We start from the raw sequence: 15,032 nt of genomic DNA, 5'->3' as shown, positions 1-15,032 counted from the left end.
AGTTTTCCCAGATGAACGTTAAGCAACCCAAACTCACCGCATATGCAGAGGAAGAGTTTAGCCCCTTTCACATATACAGTCTTCACTGGTAAATTGCCATTAAGAGATCATGTGTGAACAGGACCTTTTCAAAACTACAGGTAAATTTATTCTGCCAATCATATCGTTCTTATGGAGATGACGTGATTACTCTGAGCTGTTTACAAAGCTCCGTTAATTATATAGAAAATAGCTTTTCTATATAAATATGGCTCTAGATGGAAATCTTTGACCATTGCGCCTCGCAGCTTTTTCAGAATGTATCGTGCTCATCAGCTGCAACTCTGTAGTTGGATACTATTATGCGCGTCTCATGTTTATAGGACCAAAAATGTCTGATTGGCTAGTAATGTTAGTTTGGTTTAGAGTGAAAGCTGTGTTCCTCTCATACATTGGTAGGCGAACTCATTAACTTGTGATATCAACAAGTTTTTTTTTAATGTAGGAGGACTATCTTATTTTCACTCAGCTAAACGCCACACGCCGGAGATCCGGCACGGTGCCGGAGAACTTTAAGCCCTGTTAAATGTTGAGGGAAAAACACCAGTGTGAAGGGATCTGTTAATGATGTGAGTGAGTGCAGGTACAACTGCAGGAGAAATGGCTTGAAGGAGATGAGATGGAATAGGATCAAGCGGATAGGATGATTGGAAAGGATGAGTTTGGAGACTTCTGCCTCAGAGAGTGAAGAGAAGGATGAAAACGAGTATATGTTTGCTGGTAAGATGTGTTTGACAGTTTGTGGTGTGGAAAATTGTGCACTGATGGTTTTAATTTTATTAATGAAGAAAGTGGCAAAGTCGTCAGCTGTTAGAGTTGATGAAGGAGGGGGAGGAGGAGGACAAAGGAGGGAGGAAAATGTTTTAAAGAGCATGCAAGAGTTAGGCGAATTGTTAATTTTGTTATGATAGTATGTCCTTTTAGCAGTGGAGGCATTAGCAGAGAATGAAGAGAGGAGTGACTGATACACATTAAGGTCAGTAGGATTTTGTGATTTTCGCCATACTCTTTCTGCAGCCCTGAGCTTAGAACGATGTTTTCAGGAGACCATCAGACAGCCAAGGGGCAGAAGAGGTGGTACGAGCTGGCCTGGAAGACAAGGGGCAGAAGAGGTGGTACGAGCTGGCCTGGAAGACAAGGGGCAGAAGAGGTGGTACGAGCTGGCCTGGAAGACAAGGGGCAGAAGAGGTGGTACGAGCTGGCCTGGAAGACAAGGGGCAGAAGAGGTGGTACGAGCTGGCCTGGAAGACAAGGGGCAGAAGAGGTGGTACGAGCTGGCCTGGAAGACAAGGGGCAGACAGTGTCTAAACAAGACGTAAGAGTGGAGCAGAAAGTATCAGTAGCACGGTTAGCATCAGCAGATGATAACTGTTTAGGGGGAGGAAGCGAAGATGAAACTATAACCGGGAGGGTGAGAGTGAGCGTAGGTTATGTCGAAAGATGACATGTGTAGGGGTGTGTGTTGTGTCAGGAACCATGTTGAGGTTAAGAGGGAGGAGGAAGTGATCCGAGGTGTGCAGTGGAGTAACCAGCACATGAATAGTGGAGCAGTGCCGTGTGTAAATAAGGTCCAGTTGGTTGCCTGATTTGTGAGTAGCCGTAGTTAACACTCGCTTGAGATCAAAAGATGCAAGCAGAGTGTGGAAGTCTGCAGCCTGAGGTTTATCTAAGTGGATGTTGAAGTCTCCAAGCATAATTAGGGGAGTACCATCCTCAGGAAAGTTTGAGAGCAGCACATCTAATTCTTCCATGATGTTACCTAATGGTGCTGGGGGTCGATAAACAACTACAAAATGGATTTAAAGAGGGTGGGTAATAGTGGCTGAATGTGATTCAAAGGAGCTGTTGATACTCAGAGATGGTAAAGGATTACATTTCTAATCATTAGAGACAAGCAAACCAGTACCTCCACCTCTTCCAGTCAGACGGGGAGTGTGGGAACATGAGAAATTATTGGAGAGTGCTGCAGGTGTAGCAGTGTCCTCTGGTTTGATCCAGGTTTGATCCAAGTAATGAAATCTGCTTTGTTTACAGCAGACTGGCAATTCCAGAGACCAATAGAAAAAGAAAGTAGTGTATTAGTAGACTTAGGCAAAGTGTGCAGGATGTTAGGATTGCGCTGCCTGCAGTGTGTGATGCATGGTTTGCGAGTGGTAGTGATAGTAGGGATCTGGAAACACATAGTAAGAACTGGTTATTAAAAGCTGAAAACAGAAGGGAAACAAGTAGTAGGAAACAGAATGATTCAAAAGTGATTCTTATGTCCCTGCTCGGTGGAGTCGAACGGTAGAGTCGATAGTCTTAAAACTCTTCGGTCTTCACACGAGGGCTACCGCGACCGCTGCCGCGGTATACTAAGCTTTTTATATTTGTCTAACAAAACTCAAATTAAATTCAGCTGGACACACTTTCCTGTTTATCCCAACAAATGGCCAAGCAAAGCGCATGACACTGACAAGGTACGCGATACAGTACGAGACCAAACACGATTTCTGATAAGAAAATTATATGTATTTCAAATTCCAATTTTACAGACCAGTTTGGAGTAGACATCACAGTTAGGTCACTTGCAGCTGCGTGTTCATTGTGGTGGCAGAAAAACACTGGTAACAAGTGGAGGGAAATGGGTCAAATTTATGGAATAAGAAGAAAAAAGATTTTTGTGCCTTTGGAAGTCAGAATCGGAATGCAAATCATTTTTATAGAATACTGTCATCAAAGACGCCATTTGAAGCTAAACGCAGACGTTTAAACGGACAGACTGGATGAAAACTGCTTAGATTACTCTACTTTTAAAGCATAAATTTGATTTAAACAATAGGTCTTAAACAATAGGTTCATTGGGGACATATTGTATTAGCCCTACAGTTACAGCACGAAATTCTATTTAAACATATTACATTTTACATAACATTTACCTATTTTATCTCACAATTCTGACGTTTTTTCTCACATATGCAAGTTTATATCTCCTATTTCTGACTTTATGACTCGGTTTAACTCAACAATAGCGAGTTTGTCAATTCTGAGGAAAATAAAGCCAGAAGTCAGGGATATAAAGTCATGATTCTGAGCACAGGGGAAAAGAGAGAATGACAAGCTGTTTTTCCTTATCAGAATTGTGAGATTAAAGTCAGAATTTTGAAATATAAACTCAAGTTGACCTTTTTTATTCTTTTATTCCATGGCTCCCATAGACTGCTATGTGAAAACTGTCATTTTCTGCCACCACATAGGCCCTGCCCACAAAAAATCCTCACCACTGTTTGCAAACACCGAACTGGTCTACAGCAGTGGTTCTCATATTCAAACACACTTTTTTACAGCTTGATTTGTTTTATTTCAATGCATGTAGTCTTGGGGCCATCTGGTTGAGAATCATTGATCTAGACTTTTCAGATAGTCAGTCATTAAATTATATTTATATGTTCTGTGTGTGATTTATCTTGAAGTATTAAAAGTGTTGGCTTAATAGCTTTAGAGCCAGGCCTAATGAAATTGTGTGTGTGTGTGTGTGTGTGTGTGTGTAGATGGGTATTGATTTGAGTAGCTAACCCGATCAGTGTCTTGCGTTGTCTCTGTTTCTCTCCGAGTAAAGATCATTCATGTGTGTTTGATGGTCGGGCTTCTGTATTTCTCTCTGAAGCTGCGCTCAAGCTGCTGACTTCAGCAAATAATGCATATGAATATGCTTCATGGAGTTCAGATGAACATCGCCGTGATTTATTTCATCTTTACTGAAGGAGAAGAGCGAGTAGCATCAATGATTTCTTTCAGTGCTGAGCAAGAGCAAGAGATGGAGCAAAGTCACTGTTTTATTGTTTAGTTGAGATGTCCTCTTTCTCAAGAACACATCCAGGTTATATTTCATCCCAAAATCAAAATATTTCAATTTCCTGTTTTGCTTTTGACATTGACAATTAAAGAGTTTCACCCCAAAATAAAAAAAATCAGTCATTTACTAGTTTCTGTTTTCCTGCAGAGCACAAAATAACATTTTCTGTACCATGACATGTAATATGACCAAAAACATAAATAGAACCATTAAAAACAGCTCTAGGGATGTCACGATAAAAAAAATTGCAATAATACATAAACATGAACTCTTTTATTTAAAATTACAAAAACACAACATTAGTGGCACTTGGCCTTCAAATAACGCACGCAAAACACAGGTTTTGAGCCACAGCTCACTGGAGAGAAAGATTACCAGTGAATAACAACATTAGTTTTTGGTCTGTTAGTCACAAATGCATGCAAATGAGCAAAATGTGCTGGTCCTCTACAGTTACTGCTGCTTAATATCTCTCTCTCTCTCTCTCTCAGGGGGTGAAGCCTGCCAGTTATAATAAAGTGATGGATCCTGAGGTCAAAGAGATCATTGGCGAGTGTATTTGTCAGAATAAAGAGGAGCGGTGAGTATCGAGAGCCCAGAATAGTACAGACAGAGCTGATCTGCACTAGCTCACCCTCATGAGTACAGTCTCCACATGATGCATGAAAATACACTGCACACACACACCGAAGTTTCAAATGTTTATACTGATGCTTTCTGTTATCGAGTGCATTGCATTCAAAATCCATCTTGATGGCAGTGCATTATGGGTTTGTATGCATACATGCGATTCTGCTTTAGAGTTTGGCCAGAGAAGGTATGGTTTTTTGTTGTTGGTAAATAATGAATTTGAACAAATAATAGAAAAAGTATTTGTTTGACACAGTCGCTCCTTGTTTTTGCTGGATCACAGGTGATCTGGGTGACAGCACAGTGTTCTAGATAAACAACTAAAAGTCCAGTGCAATAGTAGTGAGTGTATGAAGTGATGGCGACAAAGTCGCAAAAAGTGGTGGGAACTGTTGCCAAAGAATTTCACTAAAAAGAATGCCTGTCCACTAAAGAACTTCATGTTAGGTACCATTTGTTTTAATTAAATAGTATAATTTTGTCTATAATTAATATCATAAAATAATTTTGTCAATTATACAAGGCATATGCTATACTGTATGTTAACTATGGAAGGAACAGAATAACATTTTGAAATGGGATTTTCATGTAGTTCAGACAAATTTCCAGATTAATTCCCACCCACATTTGGTTTTATCTGAATGCAGACACGAATAATTTAGCCATTGATCATGACTTTGCTACATTATAGTGTTGACTGCATTCATCAAATTCAGCTGTTCAACCCTGTTACCAAACTTACTGTAAGAAAAAAGAAACACTTATTTTATGGGATAAAAAGTTTGTCTGTAAATACAGAAGATTTATTCCCAAAGTAGCTCGTCACAGCTGAGTGACTGGTTAACTCTGTTACTCATTCTGCTTGTTATTCTGTGCATTTATCTTTCAAATGTGATCATTTCATGTTTACTTTGTGGAAATCACACAAGTGTTGGAAAGGGTTTTAAAAGATTTAAATCGTAATCGCACATATCCCAAATGCTGTTAATAGGGTTTCAAATTGCAAACAGAAGCTAAATACACTCATATAAAGCGCAGTAGTTTGACTGAGGCTGTTGTTCAGAATTTCCTGAAGGCATATCACCATTTGTGACCTGGGTTGGCAAAATGAGTCACAATGAGCAAATAAAAAATAAAAAAAAATTCAAAAGACCTTCAAAATAATGTATGATTTGTCGGAATCGGACGAAAAATTACTGAGCTCCACCCGTTTGAAGTCGATAGAGTCAGCAAACGCAATTCTGAGAAAAATCGAGTTTTCTGAAGGTTCCAAAGCGAATCAGCGAGCAACATTGCAACTTTTCCTCCACTTCCTTTCTTAAAAATACTATATTAATAATCACAATATAGCTATTTTTATTTTATCTTTGTTATTATAAATAAGAACCGCAGAAGAACAAATATAAGAAAGAAACAAATAATGCATTACCTTTTCCATTTTACATCTAAACAAGCATTCAAGTAAGAAAAACAAATAATCTAATGTAAAATCCCCTTAGTGTGTTCATTACAAATAAATTGACTATTAAAACTACAAAAGCAGTGTCCACTGCAGCGAGTGATTCCCTCTTCTCTTTTATAGTTAGATTAACATTAATGAGACAGATGGCCTATATAGTAAGTCCTACTGTAAAGCACATATCTAACATAATGTTACACATCAGATGTTTTTCCCCAGCAGTTCCCCAAACATTCGCTTAAGACATAACTGATAATGTTTGCGTGAAAACTTAAATACTGTAATAATCCTATGTATATGTGTATATTTATCGGGATTGCGTGCTGAAGCAAGCAGAGAAAAGGTAGTTCTCTTAGAAAACGTACAAATAAAGATATATTTAGATGTTTAATTACTATTTGAAACATTGGGATCGCTAGACGAGGGTTTAATGAACAAATTTTTGTGAAAACACAGAATTCGACTGAAATCTAAATTTTTCACCTTTTTTTTTTGCCTGTAGCTCAGAATTAGACTGTGTGCATTCCCACTCGTTTTGGCAGCACAGCTCACAATTGCTGAAGAAGAAAACCGTTTATTTGAACGTTGTGCCCTCTTCCGTCCAGTAACCGCTCCGCCGACGCTCTTCCCACAGTTACTCCATCAAGGACCTGCTGAATCACGCGTTCTTCGCGGAGGACACCGGCGTGAGGGTGGAGCTGGCCGAGGAGGACGACGGCTTGAAGACGTGCATCGCACTGAAGCTGTGGGTGGAGGATCCCCGCAAGCTGAAGGGCAAGTACAGGGACGGAGGAGCCATCGAGTTCAGCTTCGACCTGGAGAAGGAGGTCCCTGAAGCCGTGGCGCAGGAGATGGTGCGTGTTCAAGCGGTCTGATGCACACCAAGCAGTACTTGCTAAAAGAGCAAAGAGAAATAATTAGCCTTTTTCACAAAAATCTGAAATTACGTCAGCGCAGGGTAAAGTTTTAAAGCAGGCCTATTATATTAGTATGCCCTTTTCTCAAATAATGCTTCTTACCTTTTCTGTTTTGTCTGTTTTCCAAGTTCTTGTTATATAATCTACAAAGAAATAACATTTGACTTGTTTCTAACTTATATGGCCACTCTGACCGCTGACTCGTGAGATAATACGCTCAACATAGCACCGGATGGTTTCTATTCTCCACTCATTTCCCTCGAATCACCACATCATTTAAATTACTTAAAATGACAACATTTATGTCCAGATGCCCATTTTTCCAAGAATACATGAAACAATTCTAACCGAGTCCAATTAAAGCGTATTAAACTCAACACAACAACGCAATCCGATTCAAGAAATGTGATCTGACATGTAGCTCATGTGTGGACAACAGTGGTTATAACAGGTTCACATGTCAGGATTTAGAGCCAGAACTGTTCATTTTAAAAATAACCTTTTAAATGAAGTAAACAAGATTTAACTGTGGTATGTGAACACCACAAAAACAAGTCTGATGTTGTCTTCCTGTTTCACTCATATCTTATCTATGGAGACTGATCTAGAGATATTTCCCGTCTCTGTTGTGAAACACAGCTGAAAGCTCTTTAATGGAATATCTTCTGGCATAAACATTCAATTATTCTGTTAGAGAGGTGGATTCCATTAACAATCGTAACCTCTGACTGTGAGGACGTCTTCCATTTCCCATTTCATTCGGCCGCTGCCTTGACCGCACTTAAGTCCTGTGTTTTTAGTTGCACTAGTTGAGACTTCATGAAAACCACCCTCGCTTTCTCGGGAACTCTGGATCACCTGCTTCAGTTCTTACCAAACCTGTTTTAAGGTTTTAATACAGGACACACAGGCAGTCAAAGCTGCTTGAGCGCATTATATATATTCAAACACTTGCACTTAAGGACAGTCTGTGACCTCCTGGACCCGGTTCAGATTGGAAAATCCTTTTGCTGTGATCACATGTTATGTAATCTGAGCATTGTAATGCGTGGGAACGTTTGCTAAAAGGAAAATTAGTCTTTTATACTGATCGCTGCAAACAGCCCAAAGGTTCCCTTGTTTCACCCGCTTCGTTCACTAGACAGATATTGATCTTTCCATTTTTCTATTCTACACAAAACCCTTTATGGATGAATCTCACGAAAGCACAAAATTATTGTTGGCACTTTTTTTTTTATGACAATTAATAAAATCTCCCCCACAGTTCTCTGTTATGTGAGAAGATCTACAGAGTGTTGTGCATCCAGTTTTTTTTTAAATATTTTTTTTGTTTGTATTATTTTATTTCAATACATAATGTAGTGCAGTGAGAATTGCCAGAATGTAATATTTTATATACTGTATACTAATATAATATAATATAATTTTTCATTTTTTTGTTTATATTTCTACGTAGGTTTATTTATCTTTTTCCTAAATTAGAGACAGCAGCAACAATTGTTCTTGGTCTCATTAGTCATATTTGGCTGATTCTTTCTTCTGAATTAGGGATGGTAAGATTCACAGATTCGTATCTGTGCTTCAGCATAAAAATTAACCATGCGATGCATTGGTTAAAAAAGCGTGCATCGTATACAAGTTGGCATTTGTATCGCGATGCATCGTTTCTAACATATTTGCATCTGTAAAAAACGATTTATTTCAATATCATTATTAGTAGATGTGCTATACTTTTATTATTTAGAGCGTGACCAATATTTTATGTAGATTGATTTTTCCTCTCTAAACTGTTTCTCAAGCGCGTTCTCTCATAGAACCATATTGAATTGCATAGCATCATGTTTTTTTCCATTGCATCATATTGCATTGAATCGCATTGTTGAATCAAATCGTAATGGGGTGAATCGTATCGCATTGCATCGGTAGCTGCTTCATATGTATCTTTAATGTATAGTATCATTGGCTATGCATCAAGATGCATGTCACATCGGCCTCAGTTATGGAGATGCACATCTCTTTGTGTGTGTTGTGTCTAGTTTAAGCTTTCCTCCACAGACAGTTTTCCTTTAATTCTGTGATCTGTGTTCCTCTGTTCCTAAAATAGTGCCCTGGCTTCTTTCTCTCTGCTCTAAAAATGCGTGTTCACACCAGCCCCCTCTCATCCTTCTATCAGGTTGAGTCTGGTTTCTTCCATGAGAGCGATGCAAAGATAGTGGGCAAGTCTCTCCGTGACCGAGTGGCTCTGATTAAGTGGCGCAGGGAAAGGACGGTGCCGAGGGCCTCACAGGCCGTGCCGGGCGAGACGGGGCCCGTCCTCTGTGAACCGCCCGGTCTGCTGGAGCCTGAAGAGCCAGAGGTGGATCAGCATGTCCACGTGTGTCCGCTCGGTGCCAGGACCACCTCCACCACATGTAAGCCTGCGTGTTTTGTGAAGTTTTGGGGTTAAATAGAGTTCTACCCAGGTTTAAAAAAGTACACTTCCATAATGTACTTAAAGTGGTCTAATCATTTAATATACTACAAATTATTCTTTAGTACTTCTTAAGATAAACTAAGTGTACTCAACTGTGACATTTTGAGACACCATGAATATAAACTAAAATGTGCTTCTAACATACTATCTGTATATAAAAAAAGATGTAGTGCACAAGTGTGCTAGTGTATGAAAGATGGGTTCAAGTGTACTACAAGTGGTAAATAAATACATTTTTTAAATACAGAGATAGTATGTTAAAAGTGCATTTTAGTTAATATTCATGGTGTCCCAAAATGGCACAGTTGAGTACACTTAGTGGATCTTAAGTTTATCTTAAGAAGTATTAAAGAATCATTTTTAGTACATTAACCTCCTGAGATCCAGCTATGGAGTTTTTGCCTCTGTAGTTGATATTATATTTGATTGAATTTCTCTGAGACCTCATGTCACAGTTGTAAGTCTGGATGTCCTGTACAGAGCACATGCAGGGCTTTCCAGAGATGCAAAATGATTGGATGTTTCACCATGTCCCAACAGCACTTTAATATGCAAATTAGATGCAGTGTATAGATAACATTGTGCTTAATGGGAAAACCAGTTTATGGAATTTTTACACACATATTTCATAAAGCAAAATGGTATATCAAATAATTTTGTTATATATTTTATAACATAGTTAGTTATAAAAAAAATCCTGAAACCTAAAAATTTATTGGTGATTTAAAAAAAAATCCCATTGTTTTTGCCTTTTCATGTCTATTCTTGTCATTTTATTTTTTAGAAAAACTGAGTCCTGGTGTCCTCTACAGAGGACATAGCATAACTTATAAATAAAATATAATTTTTCAAAAATGTTATTTTACAATTTGTTATTATGCTCTAAACAATATAATGACATAGAGCAAAATAGAGCACTTTAAATACATTATGGAAGTGTACTTTTGGAGCATCTTCCATGTGATGATGTTTACCAAAGAAAGTAAGACATGTTATAATTAAATGCTTAATAACAAATGCTGATCCTTTATTTACACTTAATTACAGAAGTACACTAATGCATTTTTTCAAATATGAACTGTTATTAATAATAATTGAGCACCAATAATAATTGAGCTGCAAATCGGCATATTAGAATGATTTCTGAAGATCATGTGACACTGAAGACTGGAGTAATGATGCTGAAAAATCAGCTTTGATCACAGGAATAAATGACAGTTTAACAGATATTCACATAGAAAACAGCTGTTTTAAATTCTAATAATATTTCACTGTTTTTACTCTTTTTTTTTTGTCAAATAAGTGCCTTGGTTAACAGAAGAGGCTTCTTTAAAAAAACTTAACTATTCAAACCTACAGTGGGGCAAAAAAGTATTTAGTCAGCCACCAATTGTGCAAGTTCTCCCACTTAAAATGATGAGAGAGGCCTGTAATTTTCATCATAGGTATACCTCAACTATGAGAGACAAAATGAGCTAAATAATTTTTTTTCCCACTGTACCTATGGTTAAAAATATTCAAATATCGACTGTTGTTAAAAATTAAATATGAATCAAAGACTCCCTTGCAAACTCAGTTTTTGTAACAATCTCCAGTCATTTTACTCATTTTGTTACCATGTAAAGTAAGGGATGAGTGACACTGATTCTGCCATAATGGTCAGATGTTTTGGTTGTGTTATGTCAAGAATATTCCTAGTACGTGTTTGTCTTCTCTCTGTGTCTCTCTAGCTGACAGCGGCATCGGTTCGACTGTGTACTCGGACTACCACAGCAGTGGTCTGCACAGTGTCATATACCAGTCTTTACAGGAATCTGTCTCCACAGCAAACCAGCAGGTCCGTATCACTCCCCATCACTGTCACTGGTGCACGTCAGAAACCACAGTGATATGTGAAGTTTGCATTCCCCTGTTAGTGTGTGAAGTTTGCGTACACATGCATGCTTGTACTTGCATAGCTTTTAAATGTAGCCCATCATTTTATCACAGTGACACAATGTTTGCAGCTCTGTAACTGGACCGTGTTTTCACCTTGTCATCAACCACTTCATTTTTGCCTAGGGGTTTCATTATGTTTCCTTATGTAACATGCATGATAACACGGTCTGCGTTGCATTCCCTGTTGTCCGTTTGTCTGATTTGTTAGTGGTGCTCACACTATTTGTGCTCCAGACATGAATAATTCCTCAAATCATGCAGCTTAGGGGTGGACGATATGACCAAAATATTCTATCACGATATAATAACTTCTATCAGTTATTTTTGCTTTAAATAAGGCCTTTATGATATTGGCATATTTGATAACATATACATTTTACGATTCTTGTCACCAGTGTTAATATCACAAAAATGAATACAAGCCTAAAGAAAAAAAAACAAAACAAAAAAAACTCAAGCCCACTGAAGACAAGTAATCAGTCAGCAATTAAATAAGAATAAGAAACTAATTACAAGCAATAGGACAAAAAAATTACAGTAGAACAAATAAATAAGAAATGCTACATACATTATACATATTACATATTCTTCACTGTGTAAATTAAATGGGTATTTCACCCGGTAGTCCATAACTTTTAGACCGGGTACACTCTGTCATACGTTCGATGGCTCACGTACGTGGGTTCGTGTATCCTGCGTGCCACAAGGTGGCGCACGGACATCCCACCCCAGGATTACGACAGTGGCCTTCACCCATATGGAGGGGTGGACACTTTTTCGTCCCATGAACCCACTATTTGTCCACTCGCCCATTGGAGCACCGGAATGACCCCTGGACCCCCGCTGACCACTGCTGACCACATCCATGCCCCCGGGCCACGCCCACCCCCCCAGGTCCCACGAACCCACTATTTGTCCATTTGCCCACTATGTTGACGGAATGACCCCTGGACCCCCGCTGACCGCTGCCATGCCCCCAGGTCCCACAAACCCACTATTTGGCCATTATAATGACGGAATGACCCCGGACCCACGGGGACCCCTTGTCCACGCCTCCCTACATCCCACGAACTCACTATTTGTCCATTTGCCATTTAATGAATGGGATCGCTATGGCAGGTTAGTGGGATGATTGTCCTCTAACCACTTAAAGCATTCCCATACAATGAATTGCAAGTGGGACATGTCTCCATTTGCCATTTAATGAATGGTATCACTATAATAGTTTAGTGGAATGAATGTCCACTAACCACGTAAAGCATTCCCATTCAATAAATTGCAAATGGGACAAGTGTCCATTTGGCATTTAATGAATGGGATAGCTATAGTAGTTTATTGTCCACTAACCTATTAAACCGATACCATTCAATAAATGGGTAGCCCCTACATCCCACAAACTCACTATTTGTCCATTTGCCATTTAATGAATGGGATAGCTATGGCAGGTTAGTGGGATGATTGTCCTCTAACCACTTAAAGCATTCCCATACAATGAATTGCAAGTGGGACATGTCTCCATTTGCCATTTAATGAATGGTATCACTATAATAGTTTAGTGGAATGAATGTCCACTAACCACGTAAAGCATTCCCATTCAATAAATTGCAAATGGGACAAGTGTCCATTTGGCATTTAATGAATGGGATAGCTATAGTAGTTTATTGTCCACTAACCTATTTAACCGATACCATTCAATAAATGGGTAGTGGGATGTGTGTCCATTTGCAATTTATTGAATGGGATCATTTGAATAGGTTAGCGGGATGATTGTCCACCAACCTATTAAACCGATCCCATTCAATAAATTGCAACTGGGATGTGTGTCCATTTGCAATTTATTGAATGGGATCGCTATAATAGGTTAGTGGGATGATTGTCCACTAACCTATTAAACCGATCCCAGTCAATAAATTGGGAGTGGGATGTGTGTCCATTTGCAATTTTTGAATGGGATCACTATAATAGGTTAGTGGGATGATTGTCCACTAAATTATTAAACCGATCCCATTCAATAAATTGCAACTGGGATGTGTGTCCATTTGCAATTTATTGAATAGGATCGCTATAATAGGTTAGTGGGCAATCATCCCACTAACCTATTATAGTGATCCCATTCAAAAATTGCAAATGGACACACATCCCAGTTGCAATTTATTGAATAGGATCGCTATAATAGGTTAGTGGGCAATCATCCCACTAACCTATTATAGCGATCCTATTCAATAAATTGCAACTGGGATGTGTGTCCATTTGCAATTTATTGAATAGGATCGCTATAATAGGTTAGTTGGATGATTGTCCACTAACCTATTAAACAGATCCCATTCAATAAATGGGGAGTGGGATGTGTGCCCATTTGCAATTCATTGAATGGGATCATTATAATAGGTTAGTGGGATGATTGTCCACTAACCTATTAAACCGATCCCATTCAATAAATTGCAACTGGGATGTGTGTCCATTTGCAATTTATTGAATGGGATTGCTATAATAGGTTAGTGGGATGATTGTCCACTAACCTATTAAACCGATCCCATTCAGTAAATGGGAGTGGGATGTGTGTCCATTTCCAGTTTATTGAATGGGATCGCTATAATAGGCTAATGAGATGATTGTCCACTAACCTATTAAATCGAACCCATTCAGTAAATTGCAACTGGGATGTGTGTCCATTTGCAATTTATTGAATAGGATCGCTATAATAGGTTAGTGGGATGACTGTCCACTAACCTTTTAAACCGATCCCATTCAATAAATGGGGAGTGGGATGTGTGTCCATTTGCAATTTATTGAATAGGATCGCTATAATAGGTTAGTGGGATGATTGTCCACTAACCGATACCATTCAATAAATTGCAAATGGACACACATCCCACTCCCCATTTATTGAATGGGATCGCTATAATAGGTTAGTGGGATGATTGTCCACTAACCGATACCATTCAATAAATTGCAAATGGACACACATCCCACTCCCCATTTATTGAATGGGATCGCTATAATAGGTTAGTGGGATGATTGTCCACTAACCTATTAAACCGTAGCCATTCGCTCAATGGGGAGTGGGATGTGTATCCATTTGCAATTTAATCAATGGGGATGGCTTTTAGTGGTTTTTGGACAGTAGTCCTTCCGACCAATTAAATAAATTGAAATCCCATTTAAATACCATTGAATAAATGGGTTATGGACACCTCTACCACAAGCAATTTATGTTTTAGCCCAAAAAGATATATATCTTTATATGAACAACGTCAGTCAACCAAACTAGAACACGAACTGTTCGAAACAAGTCAGTTAACCAAACTAGAACACAAATTGTTCGAAACAACAGACAAAACAAAATGCAAACATCAAACACAGGAAATCAAAACAAACAAACTATTTACAAAAGGGGCTTTTGAAAAACCCTCAGTCTCCTTCTGGCCAGTCCCAAGAGTTTTTGCGCAGCTTGTAGCTGCTGTGGCAACTTAAGTGGGGAGAGCCACACGAACGGTGAAAAATGTTGTCCCAGGGTCTTCTTCGGGTTGAAGCGCCTCTTTTTGTCTGGGGTTTCTGGGTCTCTCTCCTGGAAATAGTGAGAAAGGCAAAGAGTTGAACATGCCTACTTGTCACAAACAGTTGAACCAATCCATGAGAGACTGAACATACCGAAGCAGACTCCCTGGACTCTGGGCTTGCTTCACCATGGGGAGGGCTGGCAGAGGTCAATGGGCTGGCAGAGGGGGACTGGCCGGCCGG

The 15,032-nt window shown here is 38.9% G+C and overlaps 1 protein-coding gene across 1 annotated transcript in view; it reads left to right on the top strand.

Annotated features, from left to right (window-relative positions):
* The window catches only part of LOC107548737 (serine/threonine-protein kinase WNK2-like), a 54,023-nt gene that overhangs the window by 27,893 nt on the left and 11,098 nt on the right, over nt 1–15,032 (top strand). The window contains exons 5-8 of the mRNA XM_016229538.1: nt 4,366–4,454; nt 6,598–6,817; nt 9,054–9,291; nt 11,084–11,190. Coding sequence (XP_016085024.1) covers nt 4,366–4,454; nt 6,598–6,817; nt 9,054–9,291; nt 11,084–11,190 — 654 coding nt within the window. The remainder of the gene's footprint in view (nt 1–4,365; nt 4,455–6,597; nt 6,818–9,053; nt 9,292–11,083; nt 11,191–15,032) is intronic.

The sequence above is a fragment of the Sinocyclocheilus grahami genome, unplaced genomic scaffold, assembly GCF_001515645.1.
Source record: "Sinocyclocheilus grahami isolate Dianchi unplaced genomic scaffold, SAMN03320097.WGS_v1.1 scaffold354.1, whole genome shotgun sequence".
Classification (NCBI taxonomy): Eukaryota; Metazoa; Chordata; class Actinopteri; order Cypriniformes; family Cyprinidae; genus Sinocyclocheilus; species Sinocyclocheilus grahami.
Note: the sequence above shows the minus strand (reverse complement) of the source record. Positions and strands in the feature narration are given on the sequence as shown.